At 39.0% G+C, this 27,479-nt stretch overlaps 1 protein-coding gene across 2 annotated transcripts in view; it reads left to right on the top strand.

The window, feature by feature from the left end:
* The first annotated feature begins 2,239 nt into the window (after positions 1–2,239).
* glrbb (glycine receptor, beta b) overlaps positions 2,240–27,479 on the top strand; it is a 28,107-nt gene continuing 2,867 nt past the window's right edge. The window contains exons 1-9 of one of the 2 annotated variants that reach the window (XM_055016858.1): positions 2,240–2,575; positions 5,778–5,916; positions 8,884–8,990; positions 11,071–11,138; positions 16,312–16,538; positions 17,826–17,908; positions 18,422–18,562; positions 21,248–21,400; positions 25,186–25,505. In XM_055016858.1, coding sequence (XP_054872833.1) covers positions 5,795–5,916; positions 8,884–8,990; positions 11,071–11,138; positions 16,312–16,538; positions 17,826–17,908; positions 18,422–18,562; positions 21,248–21,400; positions 25,186–25,505 — 1,221 coding nt within the window. In that variant the 5' untranslated portion in view covers positions 2,240–2,575; positions 5,778–5,794. The remainder of the gene's footprint in view (positions 2,576–5,777; positions 5,917–8,883; positions 8,991–11,070; positions 11,139–16,311; positions 16,539–17,825; positions 17,909–18,421; positions 18,563–21,247; positions 21,401–25,185; positions 25,506–27,479) is intronic. The other variant, XM_023279878.3, reaches the window with a different exon arrangement.

Raw genomic sequence — 27,479 nt, 5'->3', positions numbered from 1 at the left:
TGGGAGAACTTCACACAGAGAGTGAACTGAGGGTGGTGGAAGCACAGATATGTTCAGGAAAGGAGCTACAGCTGTCATTTTCCCAATATCAAAGTACTGAATCAGAGAACTGGACTGTTTTTTGTTTTTTTTTTTAGATGAAAGAAAGTTTTGCATTTCATTTGGAAATCAAGGTCCTGGAGTCTGGAGGAAGAGTGTAGAGGCACAGAATGAAGAAGTTTGAAGTCTAGAGTGAAGTTTCCACAGTCTGTGATGATTTGTGATGTCATGTCATCCGCTGTTGTTGCTCCACTGTGTTGTATCAAGTCCAAAGTCAACACAGCATCTACGAGGAGATTCTAAAAACTTCATGCTTCCATCTGCCGACAAGCTTTATGGAGATGCTGATTCCCTCTTCTAGCAGAATTTAGCACCTGTCCACAGAGCCAGAACTACCAGAAAATGGTTTGCTGACCATCGTATTACTGTGCTTGGTTGGTCAATTCACCTGACCTGAACTCCATAGAACCACATGTTATGTTCAAGTAAAAGATGAGAAATCAGAGTTGTATTGTAAAACTTTGTTTGGATTAATGTTAGGAAATATTCTAATAATTGGAGATATTGGATTTCTGATTTTCATAAGTGATCAGACATAATTATCAAACTTAAAACAAGAAAAAATGGCTTGAAATGTTTCCCATTACACATAATGAGTCTTGAATAAATAAATTTACATATATAGTATATATACATTTTTACTGTCTTAAATAACTGATGGAATTTTTTTTACAATACATATATCTATATTATATATATGTATTGTAAAAAAAAGTTTCATATTTTCCATTATAAAAATATGCTACATTATACATTATTGATTGAAAATGCATTTTTTCAATTTTTTTTTGCTGTGAAAACATCTGTAACTACACAAGATATCTCTCCTTTAACAGACAAATCTATGTGAAATGATAGAACCAATATTTCTTTTAGTTCTTTTATCATTATTTGTACCTCATTTTACAAATATATTCACAAAATATAACTTGGACTGAACAATTTCATCTCGTAAATAAAAAGTAAATATGATGTGAAAGTACAGTAAATTTGTAAATGCCTTTTTATTCAAAGAAAGTGCAGGTAATGGCGTTTATTCACTGTGATGGCTTTTAGTATAATTTTACACTCGACATTTGTAACTTTTGATATTTTTGAGTATTTCAAATATACAGGAAGAATCTGTAAAATAATGAGGAAAATTTCAGTAATGTTATTTATTTGTATGTTATCATATATATTTCACATTGTGCAGATAAAGATTGTGTGATATTGTGAAAATAAATAAATAAACATCCAATAAAGACCCAATCTGGACCTGCTTTTCAGCAAAGTAATATTTATTTATTCATGAATTTATTTTTAATGACATTACAAGATAATTTTGATATTTAAACACACCAATTTTTGTATTTAAGTGATATTTTGTGTACTTCAAAAATACAGGAAAAATCTATAAAATAAAGAGGAAAATTTCAGTAATTCTATTTATTTATGTATTATTATTATTATTATTGTTGTTGTTGGTATTTTTTATATATATATATATATATATATAAAAGCATATATCACAGTTTGCAGATGACGTTTGTGTGATATTGTAGAAAAATAATAAAAGAAAAAAAAATAAACACAAAGACCCAGTTTGGACCTGCTTTTCAGCAAAGTAACATGTATTTATTTATTTATCTTTAATGATATCACAAGATTATTTTAACATTTAAGCAATAAATATCACTGGTATTATAATTTCAGCTCTGATCATGTGTACCTGGCAGATGATTGTATTTTTTTTTTCCTCACTCACTCATTCATTCACTCAATTCCATTCTCATTGAGACCTAAATCAAACAACCACATCTTTCATATAAATAACAAAACCAGACGTGGTCTTTATAATACACTAGAACACTACATAACTCACATTAACGCCACTAGCAGCTCTCTGCTATATCGCATCCGTAATTCGCTGCTTTATGGTCTGTACAGTCCATCTGCCGCTAAATAGCGCACAGACACCGCCATAAATAGTGAGGCGTTTGTCTCCATCGCTTGAATCGGAGCACTTCTCTTCTTGCCCCTGCCGTCACGTCGCGTCACGCCGTGGATGTGGATGTTGGCTGTGGAGGCGGGGAGCGGCTGTCCGTGGTGCTGATGGGAGTGATGCTCTCCAGCTCCGTGCAGCCGCTACTGCGCATGTTGCATGACAGGTACACGCAAAGCCTCCATCTTGGGCATCCCGAGCTGAGGCGAAAGGGCAGCAGCCATATACACACACTGTCTCCAACAAAATAACAACAAGCGAGCTGGGGGGAGGACGCAAAACTAAACAAAGAAATTACTGGCAATTTGCCGAGATGTAACTTTTTGTCTCTCCTGAAAAGCCAGGGACACGAATCGCTCCAGAGAGGAGACCAGGATGGAAAAGAAAGACGGCGGCTGGTCTGGACGCATCTGGTAAACGACTCTACTTGCACAGTCAGCCGCGCTGGATCTGCTTTTCTGAGGATTTGACAGGTGCCAGAGCCGAAGAACGGTGAGTGGTCGCTGCGTGTTTAGTGACTTTTCTCGGTGTGTGTTTTTTCTCTGGAAAAACGTGCGCTCTCGTGGGAAGTGGAAGGCAGAGGCGCGTTCACATGTACTGGCATCCTCTCCTCCCCTGCATCCCCCCGTCATGGTGGTCGCTGTTCTCCGTGTTGTTCCCTCCACAGTCCCTCTGCTCAGGCTTCTGGCCAGTGTCAGCCTCCGTTACTTACTTTACTCTTCTTGTTCTTGTTCTGCTCTTGACGTGCAGCCACAGGTTGTGAGGAGCTCCGGCAGTCCTGCTTATTTGTTTTGTTTGCATGGGAGTGCATTTTGAGGCGCGCATCCAAGGCCCTGTCCTCGCAGGTTAATGCATTTAGCAGTCAGATCAGGACAGAAAACAGCCAACTGCAGCGTGCAATACTAATAATATGCAGAATCAAGTGAAAGAAATAATGAATGTTGCATTTTAGTTTCACCTAATCACATCCCTGTAATGGTTACCATTAATATTAATAGCTCTAAAATAATAATCACTCATCAATTTTAATATTTTCTCCACCTTGCAGGGTGTATTTGGCGCAGAATTGGAATATTTATGGTCGAGGATGCTTGCAGAGGTCATGTGTTCAGAGAGCTGCATATTGACCCAGAGGGCAGATTGTGTGTCAGTCACCGCATGACAAAGCCTCTGCAGTTAACATTGCCAGCAGTGAAAAAACAGTGAGGGCGATGCTCTTCAGTGGTGGCGCACAGCTGACTCACACAGGGCCAAGATCAAGCTCTGAACTTCTGTTTTGGTCAGTGTTGATGACCACTCAGTTAATTTGTTTGAATGTGTTGAAAGTGTGCACACAGTCTAGTGAGAGCTCTCATACTAGGTGAACTAAATTAAACATAATTACAGTACAGAACAGGTAAAATTCTCAGTTAACACTCCAATGAAGGGCAGATAAATGAGGATATTGGGGAATAAAGAGACTTTTTAATGTCACAAATCCTCTAATGGAATGTTTTTACCACTTGGACTCTAAAAGGAGCTCAAAATTGAAGCATTTTAGGGGAAATTTGCAAGATTTGCAAGATTGGAAAGAAGAAGAATAAACACTTGTATGACTTTTCCTTAAAAGTTTCAACTTTTATGATGAAAAAAAATTCCACTGCTTAGGTTGCTTTGCAAAGTGAATCTTAAGGGTAATGAGGTGATTCACTACATCTGACACAGGTGATGAACGACACATGGTTGGTTATGAAGGGTTCACTGTCCAAAAACTGGATATGAACCAGAACCACAATGTGTCAGAGGCCATATCAAGATATCTAGATGTCTTGTTTTGTAACAAAAGTCAGTTATTCGGGTTCATTTGTTTGAATGTGTTGAAAGTGTGTACACAGTCTAGTGTGAGCTCTCATACAAAGTCAACTAAATTAAACATGATTACAATACGGAACAGGTAAAATTTTCAGTTAGCACCCCAATCAAGTCAAAATAAATGAGAATGTTTCAAAATAAAGGCACTTTTTTATTGTCATAAATCCCCTAATGTAATGTTTTTACTGTTTGGAAACTAAAAGGAGCTCAAAATAGATACATTATAGGGGAAATGATTCACAAGATTGGAAAGAAGAGCACTTTTTATGACTTTTCCTTAAAAGTTTGAACTTTTATGATGAAATTAAGTTATTCACTACATTGTAAAGATGACAAAACATTCTGACGAAGGCACAGAACGACACGTCTGGCTGTTAAGGGTTCACTGTCCAAAAGGAGATTAAGAACCAGAACCACGATGTGTCAGAAGCCGTATCAAGATATTTACATGTATCTTGTTTTGTAATAAAACCCACATTCTCTACAGTGTAGACGTTCCTCTGCGTCTTTGCTGTCCTTGCCAGCAAGACTGTAGTAAAGAGTCAGAGATGGGAGTTGTCATGTTGAGAAATGCCGAAAGGGAAGATAGTATGGAGAATTTATAGGCCACATAAGAAACGGCTTCAAAGAAATGTGGTCGGGCTGCCAAGTCAAACACTTGACACCACTCCAGCTTTTGCCATCTGATACGTGTGGGTTAGTGTTGACGAATGTTGGCCAGCGGAACACCACCAGGCCCTCCATTTCTCAGGAGTTTTCCTAATCGATAAAGCCACGCTGACTCGGTTTGGGCAGGACAAGGTGTTTGCATGAAGGCAAAAAAAAAGGCCCCCGAACAGAGCTGTGGAAAGGATTTCTGCTGGAGAAGATGATGATCAATGTGCAGGCCAGGAGCAGACAAGGAGTTGCTGGGCCAAGGCAGTGAGAAAGAGAGAGAGTGTCTCCGTCTAGACAATAAACTGCCTCAGTTAATATACAGACTTGCTGGCAGGCTGTGTGTGTGGTGAGGGGAGGGGGGGGTGAGGCTGCTGGCTTTGCTGTTGGTCTCAGTGTCCCAATGCAATGAAAGGGCACCGCTTCCCTGGACAGGGAATGAATCACACAGGTACCGTGCTTGGTGGCTGATTAATGGGCCCTATCACGAAATGCAAAAAATGCATTCGCTGCGTGTTTATTTGTATATGTATAGTTTTGTGAATGTAAACACGCAGGGCCACATTATCTGTTATCCGCCTACATTTCAGCATTGTGGTGCGCGGGAGAATCGGAAAGTAACACTACAGCGATCATAAATCACACCAAACGTTATGGATTCTAAACATGATAAAGCAAATCTCCAGCTGCAGGCAGACAACAGCCCTATTAAGGCTTTTCTTTTCAGGCTCGAGACTGAAGTCGATGGTGTTTCAAGTAATATTTATCCTTTAAAGGTCACATTCAGCCGCCGAGTCCTGAGTGACCATCGTTATTCAGGTGCATTACTCCCATGATTGAATTTATGCTTGAACTTGCTCCACTTTATTAAACCTTATCGGATTGATTCATTTACGTTTCAGACATTTACTGTATGTGACATGCATCCAGACTAAATGGGAGTACATCATGTCATGAACGTAAGGGTCAAAGTTACAGACTTCAGGAAATAGATAAAGCGCTCTGAAGCTTTGTGCTCCCACCAAGGGCAAAGCGTAATTAACCACCGTCTGCCGTCACGTGCAAATGGACGGTGAGATTTGTTCAATGTGAAACGAAAACGATTATTAAACTGCACACCTTCAAGCCTGAATGATTTAAACTCTGTCTCTCCCGTGCTGTGTCTAAATGGTTTTGTTTTCCTCCACAGGCTGAACTCACACCAGAATGGGCATGAGGAAGTTCGCCATATTTCTCTTGGTCCTCTCTCTTTGTGTAGAGGGAGGATCTGCCAAAGAAAAAGGAACAAAGAAGGGGAAGAAGAAAGGGAAGCAGGTTTATTGTCCGTCGTAAGTATGGGATCGCTCTGTCGCATTGTGTAACAGAGAACATACAGTGTGTACTTCATGTAGCATTTATTGCTAATACTAAGCACAGCAGTGACGTGAGTTTCAGAGGGATTTCAAACTAATCTGTGATTGATTTTCTCAAACTGTTATTTGCATTGCAAGACTTAAAATTGTTCGGATTACAGGACAGTATCAATAGCAGGCTGACCAAACCCAAAGATGCTGGAACCTACATTTCCCAAAATGCAGCTGACGGTATTTTTTCTGTTAGACCCTTACTTCATCAGCAACAGATTTTCTTTTCTAAGTTTTTAATGCACAAAGTAAACCTAAGATAACCCCAAACAGGACTGCACAGTGCATTGTTTCAGGATCGATTTTGCAATGTATGCATCATCACAGGAAGTATGATACCCTTGCTTTTATTGATTTATTTTTTTACTTTCCACAAGACAAAGGGTGCAGTCCCATTTGAGTATAATTAAGTATAGTATGTCAATTGTAGTATGCCAAAAATGCTTTTACATCCTACTACATCTGATGAATCTGATTTTGCATTATGCAAGCCAGCATCCTTCTGACCCACAATCCTTTGTGCACTTAAGTCACATACCTCATATATGCCACGTGTGACTATACACAAGCGACAGTTGATTTTAAGGCAGATTTTTGTGGGAAAGCAATATGATTTAGTACGTACTGAAAGTAAAAAGCAAAAAAGTAAGCGATCTGGACTTTATCGACACGCAGGCTTCACATGTGAGCAGCAAAATGAGTGAGTAACAGGAGACAAATACTGACAGAGCAGCAAACAGCAACACTATGTCAGCTAAAAGGGAAGATTTTGTCTACAGAAAAGACCAAAAACAGGCACTCCATTGGTGGTGTCTTGTACTACACGAGGCAACACAACTAATTTATTTTATCGCTTGAATCACCACCACTGAATTCCATCCTATTTAAAGCAAAAAAAGAAAACAAACTAAAAATTTGATTTTTTTTTCAGTGTTACACCATGTGAGAAAGGTTTCAAATGTCCAATTTCAGATTTTGCATTTTTATTTTATTTTTTTTAACTTTTTGGTGCAGATGAACTCCCTGACAGAATAAACCCTGTCATCCTAGAATGACTAAATTCTTTCAAAAAAGCACAAAGTCATTTGGTGAATTTTTTTGTACTTAAAAACAACAAAACTAAATATTGCAATGTCAATATTTCCCAGTATTTTGCAGCCCTAAGTCTGATTACATCACCGGCGTTGTTTTCCCAGATTCGGCTAAGCTCCTGCCGAGACACAGAGGACATTATACAACTGTTTCCATTGACTGAGTGGTGCTCTTAGTGACTAAATCTCTTGACTTACATGTGTGAAACTGGTAGACTTCCTTTTGATTCTGTTTTACATATGCTGGATTTTACTTTACAGGTTTTAACAACCATTTGCATCTGAGCACATATGAAGCTCTGATAGGTTCTTTAATCCATTCCACTTGGATCAACCTCTGAGAAATAAATGCAAAACCTCCCATAAACAAGGCATGTTTAAGATAACGGACACGGGAATGATTAAACTAAAGAAGTAAATACTGTACTGTACTCAGAACAGAGTGAACCTTCATACATGCCTATCATGCCTTTGGAGGGTCCATTATCTTTCTGTATTATAGAGCTGCACTCTCTACTTCCTTAAATGGTAACAAATGGCCTCACAATGAAGCTTTTAGAAATGAGGGATAAACTGTTTGATGTAGTCCCAGTATTGGCAAGTGTTAGCTGTATGACATGTTTCGTGTTTAATGCTGCAGATGTCTTTGTGGATCAAGGAAACCACTTGGTTCTAGTTTAGCTCTTGTGCTTGAGGTTGTCAGAAAGGTCTGTTAAAAGAGAGGGGGGGAAAAAAAGGGTTTAGTTGGTGGGAATTGTGTGTTTCACTTTGATCAGGGGAACCGCAGAACATATACACACCGCGCAGCATTTCTGTGGAGCACTTTAACTCATCCTCAGTGCATGATAAGGTTTACATAATGATATGTAAAGTGCTTTGAGAGGGGGAAATTCTTTGGCAGGAGAATTCATTGCCACCCAGGAGGAGGATTTCTGTTTCTCCTTGCTCTCCTGCCAGATCTCGTCCTCCCCTCTCCCTCTGTCTGTCCCATTGTTTTTTTTCATTAGTCAAGCTCCGAGAACAAATGATGTTTGGCTGTATGTCTTTGAAATTCACCACTTTGTGTTTTGGTGGTAATTTTCAGTGGACAGCTGTTTTTGCTATTTTGCGGATGGCTCAGGGGGAAATTATGGGTTGGTTTCAGTAAAAAAAAAAAAAAAGTGGAAATACTTTGCAAAAAAAGTTGATAAATCATTTGTACACGTTGTCATACACCTGACAGATGAATTTATATAGAGGTAAAATATTATTTAAGTGCTGACAGTAGAATAGAATAGGATAGAATAGAATAGAATAGAATAGAATAGAATAGAATAGAATAGAATAGAATAGAATAGAATAGAATAGAATAGAATAGAATAGAATAGAATAGAATAGAATAGAATAGCTTTGGAGCTATGGAATTCTGTATCTTTTCATCTTTCAAAATGATCAAACTAAACATTTTTTGCCACATTTCTCCACTTTCTAACATGTCCAGTTGTTTTGAAATGACATTACAACTTCAGCTGGCCTATATTTTGTACTAGTAGATCATGCCAGCTTCCTCAGTCATGATCTGGAAGCTTCTCAGAAAAGCAGCACATCTCATTTCTAAACATTGCTTTGCTCTAACATTGCCTGGGTGGTCCAAATCCTAAAAGCCAATTTAATCCCAAACTGGTAGCTCTCTCGGGTTATAGTTTAATCAGAGAGTGTACAGAAGTGAGTGCACTGCGCATCTGCACTGCTCATCTGCCAGGAATTTGACCTGCTAATGTAATTGTGGCTAAAGTTCCCTCTCCGTCTTCTTTGTTTGCAGACAGCTGTCATCTGAGGATCTGGCTCGAGTCCCTGCAAATTCAACCAGTAACATCTTGAACAGGTTACTGATCACCTACGATCCCAGGATACGGCCCAACTTCAAAGGCGAGTCTCTCAGCCGCTTTATCTGGCTCTGTCTCTTTTCAATTTACGTTTCAGCTCAAATGCCGTCATGCTAATTAAAGAAACACGTTTACGATGAATATGTACCTTCAGATTTCTTCTCAGCAATCAAGTATCTGCAGACTGTGAATGTTCAGACATTAATCAAAATGCATTCCCTGTCCTGCATATGCTACAAAACATTTACAGAAAACTGATGTTCTCAGGTTGACTAGTCCTTGAAGACTTGTTAGCATGGACAGACTGATACATACTCTACGTTAATAAAACATTGTAATTTAAGACACTTTGTGTATTATATTAGAGTTTTTGTTATAGGAAATGGCTGTTATTTCATATTTTGTTTGTATTATTACTTCAGTAATAATAAAAAAAGCTTCCAAAATCTGTCTAATGTTAGGATTCTAAATCCAGTATTTAATCTACTTATGAAATCCAAATCCTTTTGAATCCCTTATCAAATCTTATTCAATTTAGCTTTTAGAATTATAAGTTATAAATAACTACCAGTCAAAGCTTCAGTTCGGTCTCCGGTCAGCTGCTGTTAGTGAGAAGCCAGAAACACAAAATTTTTCAGTGGTAGCTTCTAAAGTGATTAATATTAATGAAGCTAGATAACAGAAATAACAGCTGGGACAGACTGAATTTAAAAACTCATTTTTTACAAAGTGCTTGTGCCAAAAAAAAGGAGGTGCTGCTTCACTGCAGGGAAATTCTGATTTAATACCGTAAAATTAACTGGAACTTTCATGTATTAAGCGTGCTGCAATCAGCTGCTCTCTGTTTCTCTCCTCTGTTGAATGAAAACAACACATTATTTGGGGGAAATGCACAGATCATTCGAAATGATTCTTTTTGCTCACAAACAGTCTTTGGCTGCATCTCAGAGACATTTAGAGAGAGACACGCATTTACCCACAGACTAAAATTTCAGGAACAGTTCCCTGCAATTAACATTATGAAGACAGAAGCCTGCTAATGCTACCTGCATGTTTTCAACATTGGTCATGCTAATAAAGAATGACACTGGGAGACATAAGATTTGCTGACTCTTAATGGATCTGGACCCATATTGAACTGTTAAATCCCGAAATCTGCCTTTTTTCCCCCCATTCTTCACCGCCTACCGAGTATCCATCTTTAGTGTTTATAGTGTACATATCACACTGAAGCGAGTGCCATGCTTCGGTCTCACAGAAACAACTATAAAAATAACAATGAGATATCTGGTGGCCTCCTTGTCTGGCTGATGGTCTTACCAGCCTTCAGGTGGATCCTCAGATAGTTTCCACCGTCTGCCACTTGGCAGCAGAGGCTGTATCTGGGATTTAGTGTTTGATGTGTAGTGAGCAGACTCATTCCCTCCCCAACAGGTCCAGCAGCCAAACATCTGCTCTTGATTTCAGGGTGGGCTGAAAGCTCTCTGTCCATTAAGATCCATGCCATAATCTACCAAATTATCATCTAAACTGAGCCTTGTGCATTACTTTCCCCAGGCCTATAAAACAGTGAGCAGATTTTATAGGTCCTATAGAGAATCTTAAGGTAACACCAAAAGTGCTTCTTGAATATTAATTCATTTACTTGGTTGCATTAATGCAAAGACGATTTGAGCTCTGTGCCACCTCGATATTATGTGCATTAATTTTGCGAATTGCATGGCAGAGTTTATCCTGTGAAACTCCCAAACCTCCAGTAAACACCTCAAAGGAAATAATTTATTCAAAGCAGGGTGAGCAGTCTGCATTCATCAAGGATATTATTAGTTTATGCAAAAAGGCTGAGTGGAGAGAGATGCCAGTACAAATGTTTTCAGTGTTAGCAAAGCGATGGGATGCTCTTCAGAAGCTATTTTTATCACTTTGCAAATCCTGATCAGTAAAATAATCAATTTAATCACCAGGTACAATATGTACTGGCGTACAAATACAGACATGCAGGGTTTTACAGAATATACTGAAAATTTCTGCAAGCTACAACCACAGCAGTACCTCAGTCTCAATGCAACATCGCAGTGAAAAAGTGGATGCAACAATCTTTTCTTTCCCTCTTCTAAATTCAGGAATTCCTGTGGAGGACAGAGTGAACATTTTCATCAACAGCTTTGGCTCGATCCAAGAAACGACTATGGTAAGAATTCACTTCAGTCCCACTGCAGCCTGACAGTATTGGTAATCGATGCTCGTGTCAATCAGGAGCAGTGGATCGGAGATGAAAACTGCTTTATCCCACAGTTTTGGGAAGAATGCATGAGCATGTTTTCTAGACAGTATCAGAACATTTAGCAGTAAATCATAATGAAGACTGGGGTTTTCATGCCTCATTTATCTGATGGCTTAATTGCTGATAAAGAAGTGCGGTTTGAATGCTAATAACCAGATTAAACTCAAGGACTTTGCTGGGTCGACTCTTGTTCACTTTGGAAACAATAAGGGGAACTGTACTGATTCTAATAAGGTTGGCTTGCCGTTTTTTTTTTTTTTTTTTTGTATTATTATTTAAAGCTGCTGGAAGGAAGCCAGTAAACATGGAGTGATGTATTCAATCATGCAACGCAGCAAGGTAATTAATGGACTCGATTCTGTCACATGCATCTTATGCGGTGCATTTGACAAGCTGAAGCCCGTTATTACCAAAGAAGTCACTTCTCCTCACAGAATAATTGAAAGCACAGCATTAAAAAGGTGGTTCTGGGACCTGTGAGGTGGATTACTGAGCCAACTGTTGTAAAGCATCAACATTTTTAATTTCTGAATAGATCTGAATGTTACCAAAATGCAGAAATGCAATTCTATTCTGACACTTAAAGTTTAAATACACTACCATTCTAAAGATTAGGGTCACTTAGAAATATCTTTATTTTTGAAAGAAGAGCATTTTTTTTCAATGAAGATGACATTAAATGAATCAGAAATACAGTCTAGACATTGTTAAAGTGGTAAGTTACTATTCTAGCTGGAAACAGCTGATTTTTAATGGAATATCTCCATAGGGGTACAGAGGAACATTTCCAGCAACCATCACTCCTGTGTTCTAATGCTACATTGTTTTAGCTAAATGTGTTGAAAGGCTCATTGATGATTAGAAAACCCTTGTGCAAATATTATAGCACATGAATAAAAGTGTGAGTTTTCATGGAAAACATGAAATTGTCTGGGTGACCTCAAACTTTTGAACAGTGGTGTATATGTGTGTGTAGCAGCCAATGTGCAATTCATTGTCTCTTTTTCCTGACATGGCATTTTCTCTGTATGAATAATGGAGTTTTAGTCACAGAGTATACAGCCAACCTAAGTCTTTGCAGGAACAGACAGAAAGTCCAAGAAGTGGTCAGTGTTCATCAATGTTCAGAGTTTGCTCTTATTCAGTTTCATGAGTAGCAGCGCTCTAAACAAAGTCTTGGATCACGTATCTCAGAATATGAGCTGCATGAAAATCTATTATAGGTGGAAAAAAAAAATTGGCTACAGATCAGTAGAGTGTATTTACTTAGAAAATCTTCCAGTGGAGAGTTTCACACCGAGACCAATTATAGACCAATTAGGATGCTACATGCTACTTGAAAGCGGAAAGCCTTCAGAACTCGATGTATAGAAACAAAAAAGAGGGAGAGAGATGAAGAAACAAACCATGATGAGGAGAGAGAAAAAGATGGAAGAGCACTATGAAGGATGACAAGACAATGACAATTAAGGTGACAAAGAGGCGAGAAAAACAACACAAGACAGTAAGCAAAAAGTCAAAGCCGGTGACAGAAAGTGAGAAAGATAGGCAAGATGTTAGAGAGAGGGAGGGAGAAGGGATAAAGTCAAGAGAAATTGAGAAAGACAAAGGTAAAGTGAAGTGGACCAGAGAAGGAAGATGAAACCAGACAGTAAAAGGAAGAAAATGGGGAGATAGGGATGAAGAGACTGAGGAGTGAAGAAAAATAGAACGAAGAGAGCAAAGAAAGAAGAGGCTGGAAGGAATAAGGTGTGAAAAAACAAAGAAAAATGAAGGCAGCTGGAGAGGAAAGAATGTAAAGAGATCAGAGGCAGAACGGGGAGAAAGAAGATAAGGGAGACAAGGGAGAAGAGCAGGAAGGAGATGGTAAAAGAGGAAGAGGCATGCACACCTACCAGACTGCAGCCTCCGTCTTCCTTCTTCCCCCTGGACAAGAAAAAAAAAAAAAACATAATGAAAGTGACGAAGGTTCAAATGAATCCAGGAGGAGGAAGAAGAAGAGACAGCTGGTCACCTCTTCCTCTCAATTTTTCACTCTGTGGGGCATCTGATGGCAGGAAACCCTCTCTCATCATTTGCACCTCTCTCAGTCAAATAGCACCTCACGTCCACTGCAGTTAACACGTCTATTTTCACTTTATGATTGCGGTGCTCAGAAGACAACGACTAATTTGATGTTGTGAGATGGAATAAATTGTGTCAACGTGTTTCTTTCTTTCTTTTATTTTTTTATTGCTTCTCAGCTTGAGTTTTTCTTGTTCATTACAGCATGCCAGTGTGTTAAATCTCTCTGGAATCGAACGCTGTAGTGGCAGCTTGATAGTGAGCCAGAAGGAAGATATATTTCCTTGTCTGGTTTTCAGAAAGGCAAAGGTGTGGGAATTGGCCTGTGTCTCTCTCAGACAGAGAGAGAGAGAGAAAAAAGCCAGCAGAAGCTTTTCGTGCAGTCGCTGGAGGACTTGTTGGACAAAAATTGCTTTGTATAAAAATGACAGCTTGCCTTCCAAAATGAGATATCAACAATTTGACCGCAAGTTTCCCTCCCAAAAATGTTCACTGGCAGGAGAATAAAACACTGTCTGGTTTACTGCTGAATTTATAAACCATGCTGAGACATCTGTGGATGGAATAGTGTTAGATGAATCTTTGAAATAGTTCCTGTCTATTCATATTGCATTCGCAACAGTCAGGAAGGGAAGCTTATATCTGGTTTCTCCTCACAGACATTGTGCATCCAAAATATACCAAAGCACATTATGTGGATCAGTCAAACATTGGATCTTTTCCGTATATTTCCAGGAAATGTCTGGATATATATACAGTTTGATATTCAGTTTTGAATGAGATACTCTATACTACTTGCACAGTGCTGGGTCTTGTGAACCTTATGAGCTTTATGACCATAAATATAAAAATAAATTGTGTTGTTTTTGTCCCGAGGAAGGTTTTTACTGTGAAAAGTGTAGAAGAACATAAGGATTCCACTGCATGTTATAGCCTAAGTTGTGTTTATTCCAGTTCTATTTGGATAAATATGTGACTCTGCCAAGGAATGCGATCAGCATACGTTTGTCTGTCTGTTTCTCTGTGCGCAACATTACTCAAAAACAGAATAACAGATTTGGATGAAATTTTCAGGGAAGGTCAGAAATGACATGAGGACCACCTGATTAGATTTTGGCAGTGATGCTGCTTATAGTCTGGATCCACAGATTTGTTAAAGATTTCTGTAGATTGTGAGATAGCAGCATGGTGTCACTTTAACTATGACAACAGGTGAACACTACGTCAGCTGACTGCTGACGATCACATGATTGTGATCCTACTACAAATCCACTGCTGCAGAATTATCGGGACTTATCCGTTGGAAATCATACAGCGACTGAGCAGCCTTGATGGAGTACTGGGTTCTCTGAGTGTTTTCCTTGTTTGGATTGTGTCAGTTCATCATTGAACCCTTTGTGTGTGACAGCTGTGATCATGGTAGTGGTTGGATTTATGAGTGTTTTCTTGCCACCAATGCTAACACAGCACCTCTAAAAATGAAAGAAATGAAGAAAGTGACACTGAAAATTTCCCCTTGTCAGCCTAATAAAGGATATTCTATTCTGTTCTAAGTGTAGGAAAATAACGAAGGACAATCAGTAGCAGCCTGCAAACGAACTGCGACTTGGCAGCAGATTTGTTTTATAGCAAGACAATCACCCCACAGCCAAAGCTGAACAGAACTGGTTTAAAGTCAACAAGGTGGGCACTTTGGAATGGCCGAGTCAGAGCCCAGACCTTAATCCAATTGAGAATTTTTGGCTGAACTTGAAAAGGGGCTGTTCACTCATAATCTCTGTGCAACCTGACAGACCTTGAGCTGTGTTTGCAAAGAAGAATAGGGGTAAAATTGCAGTGACCAGATGTGCAGAAGTGATTCAGACCGCAGGCTTGATGCTCTAATTGTGTTTTAAGGTGATTCAGGTAAGTATTGGCATGAATTTGGTGAATATCTGTGCAATCTATCTATCTTACAATTTATATTTTTAATTTATTAATGTTACTTTATAGAACCTGTTTTCACTTTGTTGTGAAAGAATCTTTTTTTTAATCTGCTCTGGTTAAAAAAAAAAAACACTTTCAAGGGGAGTAAATACTTTTTACTCTAGGCCCTGTATGTCTTGAATAATACTGGCAGTAGATGCAAAATATGTCAGTATTTAGGTGTTAAATGCTCACATTAAAATGTTATCGTGGTCCATTACTGGTTGTGCTGCTGGTTTTACTGTATTATCGTCTACACTCCACTGGCTTCAATAATGTACTAAAACAATAGAGCCATTTTTATCAGGAAGTAATGACAGATGTTATGAAGCAAAATTTAAGTAAGTTACTGTAATAAATAGATAGATAAAAATATAATATAGGTGTGAAATGTGTGAAAAGTCAAGGATTTGAAGGTGGAAGTTTATTTCTCACACACAAAGGTGATATTTTGGCAGCTTTGTTTGACATATCGTCCATCCTCAGCCTCAGCATAATAGTCCACCTGGTCACAGAACAGCTTGAGGCAGACCATTGACGTGGGCACAAGAAAACATCCTGAGGTGTATTTTCCCACCAGCAGGAATGCAGACATTTAACTAACAAGCTCACTAATGACCTATTTGCTGCAGCTGTATTGATAACATCTGACCCCTGGACTATGAAGCTGTAAAATTTCACTCTGCACTTGAGTGTTTTAGATGTTTGCTTTGAGAAAATGTGCACATGAATAAAAACCTGAAATGAAAATAAAAACAAACTTAGATAGAAACGCTTCATCTTGTGTGAAAGTGTTCAAAATGTAATTAGCAGAGTTAAAGAGTTGCTTTTATTTCCATTTTAAGGCATCTGTTGCATGGTGACAGAACACAATTTTAGCACCTTCCTTTGTAAAGCTTCATAACAAACGCACATAATGGCTTTTTCTCAACTCAAACAGTTTGCCTTTTGGTCATCAATCACTTTGAAAGCAGCCAGCTTGTGACCGATAGCAATAACGTGGAACTCAATATTAACAATGTTTGCATTTGTCTGGCGTTGAACCTAACAGGATTACAGAGTCAACATCTTCCTGCGGCAGCGCTGGAATGACCCCCGGCTGAAGCTGCCACAAGACTTCAAGTCTGATTCTCTCACCGTTGATCCCAAGATGTTCAAATGTCTCTGGAAACCCGACCTGTTCTTCGCTAATGAGAAGAGCGCCAACTTTCACGACGTTACTCAGGAAAACATTCTCCTCTTCATCTTCCGCAACGGAGACGTACTTATCAGTATGAGGTAATGAATTCACCTTTTTTTCACAAAATGTCAATAATTATAATAATTAAGGCACTTGCAAATGTCTAAACATGCTGCAATAATTGCTTAATCAGTGATTTAATTATTCTAGGAAAATGTCATATCACCTTTAGAGTGTGTAGTTTCAGTTAAAATCATCCACAAAGTTCCACAACATTTTGACTGGCACCAAGCTTCTCATAGAGCACCGTCACTCACATGATCAGATACAGATCTGTCTCCATCGCCAGAAAATGATACATGAAGTTTGCTTATGTCACATTTTGGACATTTCAAACTTCCCATATTCAGATATTTGCTCTATTGGTAGGCCACAAAACAGGTAGAATTCCAGACTTTGAATTGAGTTAAAGTTATTCAGTCAGCAACCAGGTCTGATAGAGTCTATGTGCTGGCATTGTGTCGATTATTTACCCCAGTGAGAGGAACAATTGACCAATCAAAGCTGAGTTGTCAGCATCAAGAATGCCTTCCTCTAATGTGGCTAACTATGATCAATGAAGCTGTCATGTCAGCTGAAAGAGATAAAACACCTACTGCTACTGATGGTTTGGGTCAAACAGCCCCTTTACTAATAAAAAAAAATAAATTGATAACATGAAAATCTTGTCAGGATTAATTATTGTAGCACCAAACGAACCATTTAGGCCATTTAGTCCTCTGATTATCTGGCTGCAAAGAAAATCTCATGTAACTGTAAATACAGCTGTAAACACAACTAAACATCATATAATTTCAAGCCTAGTTGCAGAGGACTAATGTGCTAATGTATGCAATCATAGAAAACTTGTGTTTCTTAAGTACTGAAGAAATTGCAATGACTATTTTAATCTCGAAGTTTGAGTCTGTTGGGGGAAGCTTTTTATGTTTCAGTGGGTTTATTTTATTTTTTAAAAAGCAATTATTGAGCCTGCCGGCTGCAAGACTGAAATCTCAAAAGATAACAAGACCGTCGACATGCTGCACATTTGGTAAAACATTTTATCTACTAAAGGGCTCAGTGGAAACTAGTTGGGGACAGCAACTACACAACGCTGTGTTCGGTTTGAGTCACCTCCAGGGATAATGTGTGACACGTGTCTGTAATTTTGAGTGCAACGTATTTTGTTTATTCAGTGCAAATGCATCACTCAAAACACTGTGGGGGACACTCTTAAATCCAGCGAGATCTCAAGATAATAGTAATGTTACACAAACAAGGATTCTGTGTGAGTGAAAGTGTATACGTATATAGATGAATGAAATTACTCTTTCTTCATCTTTCAGGTTATCCGTCACTCTCTCCTGTCCTCTTGATCTGACCTTGTTCCCGATGGACACGCAGAGGTGTAAAATGCAACTTGAAAGCTGTGAGTTTTCCTGAATTAAGACCATGGTTTACATATTCGCTTGTTGTTATTTAGGAGATACAGTATTTATGAGTTGGGAATATTTTAGTTGTTTTTGTAAAGTAGTGGTTTTGGGGTAAATGAGAGCTTTTTGCTGGTGTTTAGAAGCCAATTTCAGCTGCACACACTTAGAGAAGTAGAATAAATCATCATATTTTAGGGCTGTTGTGAGTCTCACAGCTAATTGAGCTTGACTCTGGTTATTGGATCTTGTTTACAAAGCAGTTTGGACTTAAATAAGCAAAATAACTTCAAGCCATTACTGTAATGCCAGAACCACCTGCTGAGATGCATGGCTTTCTGCATGTCTACGCTTTTACATTCTACATTTATTTGTACTGTGATATTTCTTTCCGGTGCGATTGACATGCAACATGTATTGTGGGCATAAACAATCTGTTTATATATACAGTTTATGTATATTTATGTCAGGAGTATTTAGCTTTGTTGTGTCGGTGTGCTTCGATTTTCCAGTTGGTTATACAACAGACGACCTGCAGTTCATGTGGCAGACAGGAGATCCTGTGCAAATGGATGCGATCGCACTGCCACAGTTTGATATCAGACAAGAAGATATTGATTATGGAAACTGCACCAAATACTACGCAGGAACGGGTACTGTCTTTGTCATGTATCAATTTATTTTTTAAAAAAAGCGACAAAAAGTTATGTTAAAATAGAATGTCCTTCAAAACTCTCCTCTTTGTGAATGTGAGCCCAAAGTAACTGAGTTTACAGCAGAATCAAATATTTAGAATCAGTAAACTTAGTCTGTATTGAGATGCTTTGGCATCAGCAATAATGTCTCGCTTGACATCAGTGTTGTTCATCTTGAACTAGGCTTTTATCTATTCATTAATTATTCTATCTGAGTTTATCTCATTCTGCTCAGCTCTTTAGTGTCCCTATTAGATTATAAAACTAAAAGTATGTTCTCATGAACTTGTTTGAGGTTTACTGTACATCAAATAATAATTTTGCTTTGTGTTGCATTAGTTGTCTAGTTAATGTGTCAAATCAGGGGAGCACTTTTGTTAAGGTAAAAATATTTCAGTACTTCTGATTAAATTATAAAATCCTGAAATATCAGAAGCTGGAAAACAGCAAGGAAATTTCAGTTCCATGTTTTTAACTGATCAAAGGTATGTTAGATGACTGCTTTGTTTTACCTCAATACTTCTGCTTCCATTTTTCAACAAAAACTGCTCTTTAACATTTTTTGTGAGGTTAAAGCTGCCTGACCAGAGATGTGTTTGTATTTCATGATCACACAGCAAACTGAAAGAACTGATCAAGTGATTTTACCGCAACTTTACACAATCAAACCAGGAGTGTTTTTTATCTTCTCCTCTCCACTTCACCTGATGCTGAGCAAAAATCCCAGCACATGCTAGTCAACACGTACAGAACTTTGACATGACAGAGTTGTTAAAGCAGGAAGCTCAGGCGTAATCATACTAATATTTACTGAGTTTCTATTCCATGCAGGTGTATCAGTGAGGAGGCATGCACAACCAAAAGTCTATTTTGTGCATTTCTATGCATTGTGTTTATACATGAGGTCAAACAAATTTGTTATGTTCCCATCAAACATTTACAAAGCCGTATTTTTAATGTTTTAAATATTTCTTGCTTACATCCATGTGTAGTAGGTGTATATCTGTCTTTCTGATGTGGACAAACTTTATCAACCTGATGGTGCTACGGCTGTACAAGACAGTCATGAAACTTTATAGTTGTGTAGCAAAATGAAGGCAGAGTTCGTAGATTAATGTGATGTCATTGCTGTCTAGTTATTTGCTAGTGGTTGTTTTCTTGCCATCTGTGCATTACTACACATCCTTGTTAAAACCAATAAATGTCCATTTGCGAAATATAGTGAAAACAGCAGTGATGCATCATGCCGGTCTACTCACCTGTGTGCAAGTATGTGTTTCTGTGATACAACAATGATACAAACAGAACTAGACCTTCTAGAGAAGATACTGTAAAGGTGTTTTGTTATGTGGCTGTGTAGAAACGAAAAAGCTTTCCAGGTAGCTAGGATGAACTGAGCATACTCAGACCAATGTGCAGCTTGTCATGCTTTTCATATTCCCACCTACCAGAGCTAAAAATATGAGTCTTCTATAAAACAGAGAAAAAAATTACAAAAAAGGGGTTCTGGTACTGTGCCATGCAAAGTCTCACACGAATGTGAGAGCAAAATGACATTCGCAATGAAATGGAAAAACTCTATCAGCCAACAGAGCTGGTATGACCTCAGTGCTCTCACACTTGGGAGGCACACTGTTGGCGATGAGTCAGGCTTTTAACTGGTTGCCATGACTACCTGGCCAGACACAAAGATCACCTCTGTGTACGACTGGTTCGAGCCTGCTTTGGCGACACAGGCAGCCCTTATATGCGGTATAAAAGCTCCAGAGATCCCTGGGCTAGTTAAATATTACTTCAGCCCATCCACTCTGCCATCCCATTGGACCCACCAACAAGCCTCAATGAGCAGAAACACAGCACTTCTGGAACAAGGGCTCCAGTTTATGGATGCTTATTCCATTCTGGTTACAAATGTATTTCCAGAAGAAATGAATGATAAAAGCCAAACGAAATACAATTTATGAGTAGAACTGTTTACTGGTTTGGTCTGCTACAACAAACAAACAAATACAGAAAAATACAAAGTTCATATCTACAAAGATAATAGTTTCTGGTACAGGACTGGTCCGGGTCTTGTTCACATCTGGCACATTATTAGCTGGAAGCAGTGTTTTGTTTAGGTGCTGCCCTGAGTGCTGATGCGAGTCTTAGCTTTAACAGAGTTAGCTGAAATGATGTTAAAGTCCTTCTGCCCACTGACCTTTTTCTTCTCTTTGTTGTTTTCTCCATTACTAATGGTGCACACAGATGGGCTTTGCTTTGTGTCTTGGCACAAGGAGGCAGATCAGATAGAGGACTTAACCTGGCTTCCACCTTTCCTCATAATGTCTAATGTGGATTTAATAGACCCAGTCAGGAAAGGGCCAGTTCTCTCACCTGCTCTGTTTCAGTTTAGGGGCTGGATGTTCCTACTTTCGCATTTCCTACACCAAAAAGGTCATAATGGGCCATCATATTTTTACAACACATCTTGGAGCTGCCTTTAGTTTTGGTCATTGTTGGATTGTCTAACCTGGGAAAGAGTTTCACTCTAAAGGCTTTGTCCATTTTTTTGAGGTAGACCTGCCTTATTTGTTTGTCATTTATTTCAAAGCTGTGTTTCAGTGAAGCCATTTTGTAATATTTGTCTACTTCCTCATGCAGGGTACTACACTTGTGTAGAGGTTATCTTCACCCTAAGGCGACAAGTCGGTTTCTACATGATGGGTGTTTACGCCCCCACGCTGCTCATCGTAGTCCTCTCCTGGCTGTCCTTCTGGATCAACCCTGATGCGAGTGCCGCCAGGGTCCCCTTGGGTATGGATTATTTCATCAATGCCACCATCTTCCACTGATGTTTACCAGTACACAAAGTCTGGAACAATTTCTTGTGCTCTTTCATCCAGTGTCAAGTGGACATTAGTTCAAAAAGAGGGCTGGGTGAGAGTGTGTTTGTTATTGAGGTAATTAGGTGTTAAAACTCCCGTCTAAAAGGATTTCTGCTTTAAAAAAAAAAAAAAGAAAAAGCCACGGGTCATATTTGTAGGCGCAGAATAGAAACCACTCTAAAGGATTGGATGTTTGTAAGGATCACTGACACTGTAGCTCCAATCATGTCTATTATGCCACAATCAATCACTCTGACACCATGAAGGACTTTATCTACCAAGCATGGTGCCATGTCCACTGCTTCTGTGTGTGCGATAAATCACTGAATATAGCTCTAATTGACAGATGGGACCCACTGCAGAGGTGCAACTTATCTGGTGCATTTAAACCCATGTTTTGTTGCAATAACTGCATTTTTTTGCAGGTTGCTCCATAGAAAAGTTAGATTTAAAACTCAGGTAATTGGTTTAATTTTTAATACTGTTAATAGATCTATCAAGTCACACAGCCAAATCATATCTATATTTCTAAAATACAAAATGTTACCTTACAGGGGCCATTTTTCTCCATTACACTGTGATATGATGTCACTTCAGTCTTCCATTGCCATACCAACATAACATTTGGTACATTTCAAGGAAAATCCTTAATTACTGCGGGCAACAAGGTGTTGAAGAGACATTGAGAACTCAGGAGACATTGAGCTGGTCAACAAGGCACACCTGATCCCTATTAGCCCAAGTAATGAAGGGTGTGCTGAAGCACAAGAAGAGCAGCACAGTTTCCCCAAACCAGAAAAGCACACGATGCGTCTCGCCTGCAGAAGGTCGAGCAACATTATTAGAGTGTTAGCCTGAGTGTCGAGGGTGATATAATAATGGTCCAGTGCTGCTGTGCTTCATCTATGTTGTGTCTCTGTTTGTGCTCCGAATAAATCACAGGTAACAACAAGATGAGAAAATTCTAGTGAGCCCCAGTTTCGGCTCTTTGGAAAGGGGACAGAAAATCTCAAACTAGGTTCACAGTGGAAGACAGACTTTATTAAGCAATGACCTCATGGCTCTCATAAGTTTCCCGACCTAAGCACTCTTCTCATCACTCATCACTAAATAAAATATTGGATGTCCTCAAAATATGTGATAATACGACACCTCAGCATTAAATAAAACCAAATTCTCACATAATGAATGATCACAGTTGAGAGATGAAGTGCATATATGCTCTATTTGGATCAATCCCCTCCTTTCTAATTGCTGAATTAAAGTCGTAATTTAGTTTTCAGTTCATGCAAGGTACATATGCAGTTTATAATGGCAGGTTGCAACCCAAAATCTGTAGAAATTGTTAAAACTAAAGGGGTTTTTGATTTCACACAGAAGTAAGTGGTGAAATCATTTTTTCAGTTGTAGCCTGGTGGCATTATTTACAAAGTCCATCTCCAGTTCATTTCCCAAGTTGATGTTGAAGTCCTGAATGCAAAGCTGTAAAGTACCATCTACTGTAAGTAATCAGCAGTTTGCCAAATATGGTAAAGGTTGTAGCTTGCGTTACAGAGGACTACCTGTTTAAAATGTTCCTTTTCACTTTTCTTGTCTTGTTAGTCATTGAACTATGAAGAGGAAGCCACCACCCTCCAAACCTTACCTACAAGGATCTCATTAACCTCTCTGGCTTGTTGATGTCTAGTGAATGATCAATTATTTGCACAGCATATTAATCAAGTATATATATAACAATCAAGTATTTCAGATCCTTCAGTCCATCCTAGCAAGTAATTGGCGACTATAGTGTGTAGAAAACTGCCCAGTGGGACATCATATTTCATGGAAATGAATAAGAATTAGTGGCCATGGCATCTTAATATGCTCGTTTTTGCTTGATACATATTCATGTATTTTCTACAAGGAGGCTCTTCTTGTGCTTGCTAGAAAAAGGTCCATTTCCTTTCATATTGTTTTCCTCCTCCTCCATAATTCACCTCATGTGTAATATGTCAGTGTCACTACAGTATCACACTGGAACCTATATGTGTGTGTGTGTGTGTGTGTGTGTGTGTGTATACAGGGCTGCATGGAAAAGATAATTCATTGTTATCCTTCTTCAGTCCTCCACTACCTCCTCTTCTCCATCCTCCCTCCAGTTCTTTATCACCACTTCCATTCCATCATCACTCCAACTCCTGGCAGCCTCATCTGACTTCTCTCTAAATGGGATCAGTCCAGGTCAGTCAGCACCCAGGTGTGAGACCACTCGCATTTATTGTGTTACGTTCTGTGTGTGTGTGTCTGTGTGTGTGTGTAACATTCATGCACGTTTGTGTATCAGTGTGCATGTGCAGATATCCGTTCATGTATTCATTCAACTGATAATGTGTGTTTTTTGTACACTCAGTATGTTTTTTTCTCAGTAAAACAGTACAAATTAGTTTACCATTACATAATAGAAATATTTAGCACAGGATGTGAAAGAGATTAGAAATCCTGAACGCTCTGTGACCCTTTCCTTGATGAGTGACCATAATGAAGCCTGGAAGCGAAACCCATTGGTCATTTATATGGGTTTATTGTCTCTCTGAAGCAGCATTACTGCAAGAAAAAGAAGTGTGAAGCCCTTCATTGGTTGTTAGAATACTCTCATAAGAGTTGCTGTAATTATTTCTGCTGTAGCCTGAAAGAGCTGCTGATGTGAAGGGGAAATCTCTAACCTGTAATCCTGTTGGGTATCTGAGATAAAAACAATTTAAAATTACTCTCTCATTAGAGGCTGTCTGAGCTCACGGAGATGTCCTAATAAAAGATCTAAATGAAGAGTCATGAAGCCTAATTCCAGTTATGTTCTCAGAAACCCTTTGTGGATGTGAGAATTTTGTTCCAACCTTTTGCAGATTGGGAGAATAACTCATTCTGTTTTTGTTTTTTTTTTTGTTTTGCTTTTTTTTGCATTGAACTGAACATGTATCAGTTTTGTTACCCTCAGCAGTAGTTTGATTAAATGCATTTCAGTGGAAACAAACATCTCGACTATACAAGGACTGTCATGCAAATGAATCGTAGTTGGACTTAAATAATCCTCAAATCTTTGTTGGAACAGACCAAAATGCTCCCGTAGCACCAAATATAAAAACTGTGTAGTTTCAAAAATGGACATGACATGTCTCTTCATATTTGTTTTGCACTGGTGATCCTTTGATCAGATACAGTTTTTACATAATTAAAAATGCTTAATTTGGGTAAAAATATTACATGGCTGCTTATGTTAATTAAAAAAGGATTACATTTGATAAAATTCCTTTATTTTAGGTATTTGCTTTGTATTGACAAAAGAATTGTAGCAGCAGCAGCAATACTTGACTGAGGTTGTACTATCCAACATTGGATTCTAGAAGAACCATTTTGCCTTTTGTTGCCTGTTGTAACACTCTGTTGTGACACTGTTGCTGTGTAGAATACGTACTTTCTCCTCTGCAATGGACGTTAGTTGATTAGTCCTTCAGTATCACCAGGGACACATTAACAACACACCACTAAAAGAATGTGGCTACATGCAGGCCTCTCAGGGTGGAGTCATCGATGAAAACCTCAGTGCATCCTCCAGTGCGTCTTGGGTGCATTCACACTCCCCTTGTGGTTCAACTGAGACAAATGTTCATTCCTGGTCTTTCTCTCATTTTGATGACTGACAAGGTTACTTGTGCTCCCTCCCTCTCTATTCAGGCATCCTCTCGGTGCTCTCTTTGTCTTCCGAGTGCACCTCCTTGGCTTCAGAGCTGCCCAAAGTGTCCTACGTCAAGGCCATCGACATCTGGCTCATTGCTTGCCTGCTGTTTGGTTTCGCCTCGCTGGTGGAGTACGCTGTGGTTCAAGTGATGCTCAACAGCCCAAAGCGCATAGAGGCGGAGAAAGCCAAGATGGCATCCAAGGAGAAAGCTGCGGGAAAGAGCCCCGCTGCCAGGAACAACACGGTCAACGGGACCGGAGGGACGCCGCTTCATGTCAGCACCTTACACGTCAGTGAATCTAGCTTGATACCTTCCGTGAGTGTATCTGTTTGTCACCATTAATGTATTGCATGATTTAACATACATCAGACCAGAATGCGCAGACGCATTTTGTACGCATCCTCAAGATTATCAGCAGTTTTAGTTCCAGTCATTGATCTTTGTTGTCATACTCCTCTCCCAGAAAAATGCCAAAAAAATCTAATGTTTCTAAAGAAAAGAAGATATTAAACTTTCTCTTCTGTATCAGGTCATCCTCCTTATTGTTGTGTGAATCTTTACAATAGTTATACTGAATTGCAGCTAAAGCAGCATGAATGAGTGCAACTAGCAAACAGTGGACATGTGGTGTAGTCAACAGCTATCTGACCCCATGAAAACTAGCAGTGTTCATGCTGTATGGTTTGATAACTGCTTCACCCATCAGGATAAGATCAGGGATAGTTAATGCCACGTGTGACTTAACTTCAGATCCATTTTGCCTTGTGGAAGCTGATCTTGTGCGATCGATAACAATCATAAGCGTAACAAAAGCATAAATGTAGTCCCCTTGGATATTGATCCTCCAATTAATTGTTGAAACATTTCAAAGATGGTGCATTTTTGTTGTTGTGAGCATATGCTGTATGCCTGTGTGTCCACGTATGATTCTATATAAACCACTCATCCACAGCAACACAGTCGAATGCCAAAATAGAAACTCCAGATCAAACGTCCCCTGGTAGTTTTGTAACTCTGAAGCACTGAGATCCAATCTACATGCAAAACAGGGACATCAAGTCATTAAAAACTGGCTTTGTCTTTAACACGCAAATACACACAGCTCAGTCAGGACTCAAGTCCCACACTTGCATGCACGCCATCAGGCAAACAGGATGTTGTATGGGCCTTCCAATTGTATGCCTAATTGAAATTAATTTACCTCTGAATCTATGTTAGTCCGAACCACATTTGGTTTGTGAGGATTACATTATTCCACTGAGGTTTAATGGGTTTTCTTGTCAAAACCAAATCAAAATAATGAAGCTTTAATGAGCTTAATGACTTCAGTGAGTAAGCATCCATAGACTGATTAGATCCTGTTCACCCTGCAGGCCTTCAGGGAAGTCGATGAAAGGGATTTTTTGGATGACATTAAACCAAATCCGTCTGCAGATTGTTTTGTATAAGCACAGGTTGTGATAGCATGTAGAGGGTGTAGGGGGGTTACAAGACCCCAGATGAGAGAACAACCATATTAGGCAACATTGAGGGGTACAAAGTAAATCTAATTTTGGCTCCAAAGCTTTATTTTTCCTCTTAAAATAGCAGTAGTTTTGATTTATCAGCAGAGTTCTGTCCAAGCTTCAGGATCAAACAGCTCTTTTACTGTGTCTTCAAAGTGTAGTCTGTTTTCAATCGAGTCCAACCATATTAAACAGCCTCATTTGAATGTTGCTCTCGGTTCAGACAAAACCTACATGCAGCATGGATGTAACATCATAGTCACTGTATGTGTGCAGACCTCTTTGTTATGTGTCAAACAGTAGTCAGAAGAGCATTCGGTTATGTTTTTGCCAATGCTAGATAGTGGAAAAATTGCAGAGTCAGAAATGTTTCATGAGGATTTGTGTAGTTTAGAGGCAACAAACATATAGGAAGAACATAGATGTAAACCAGAGACAAACTGCTGGACAACATTTTGTAATAGAAGAGAAGAGTACACCTTTTCTTTCATGTTGAAATGCAGCTTCACTTGTCAAAGCACCAAATCTGTGTGTGTGTGTGTGTGTGTGTGTGTGTGTGTGTGTGTGTGTGTGTGTGTCTTTTTGTGTATGTGTGTCTAAAAATGCTCAGTCAGCAGAGCCTGTCGGTGCCATCTGTTGTGTTCTTATGCACACGTTGATGCATCTAGGTGTCTGTACATGCATGCAGTGGATTTACCTGTTGAAGAGACTGAGAGGCAGAAAGAGCAGACAACAGTAAATGGATGTGATGTGAATTCTTGAAATGAATGACGACACGTCTGTT

The sequence above is a fragment of the Amphiprion ocellaris genome, chromosome 13 (genome assembly GCF_022539595.1).
Source record: "Amphiprion ocellaris isolate individual 3 ecotype Okinawa chromosome 13, ASM2253959v1, whole genome shotgun sequence".
Classification (NCBI taxonomy): domain Eukaryota; kingdom Metazoa; phylum Chordata; class Actinopteri; family Pomacentridae; genus Amphiprion; species Amphiprion ocellaris.
The sequence above is the reverse complement of the archived record's forward strand: the minus strand, read 5'-3'. Positions and strand labels throughout refer to the sequence as shown.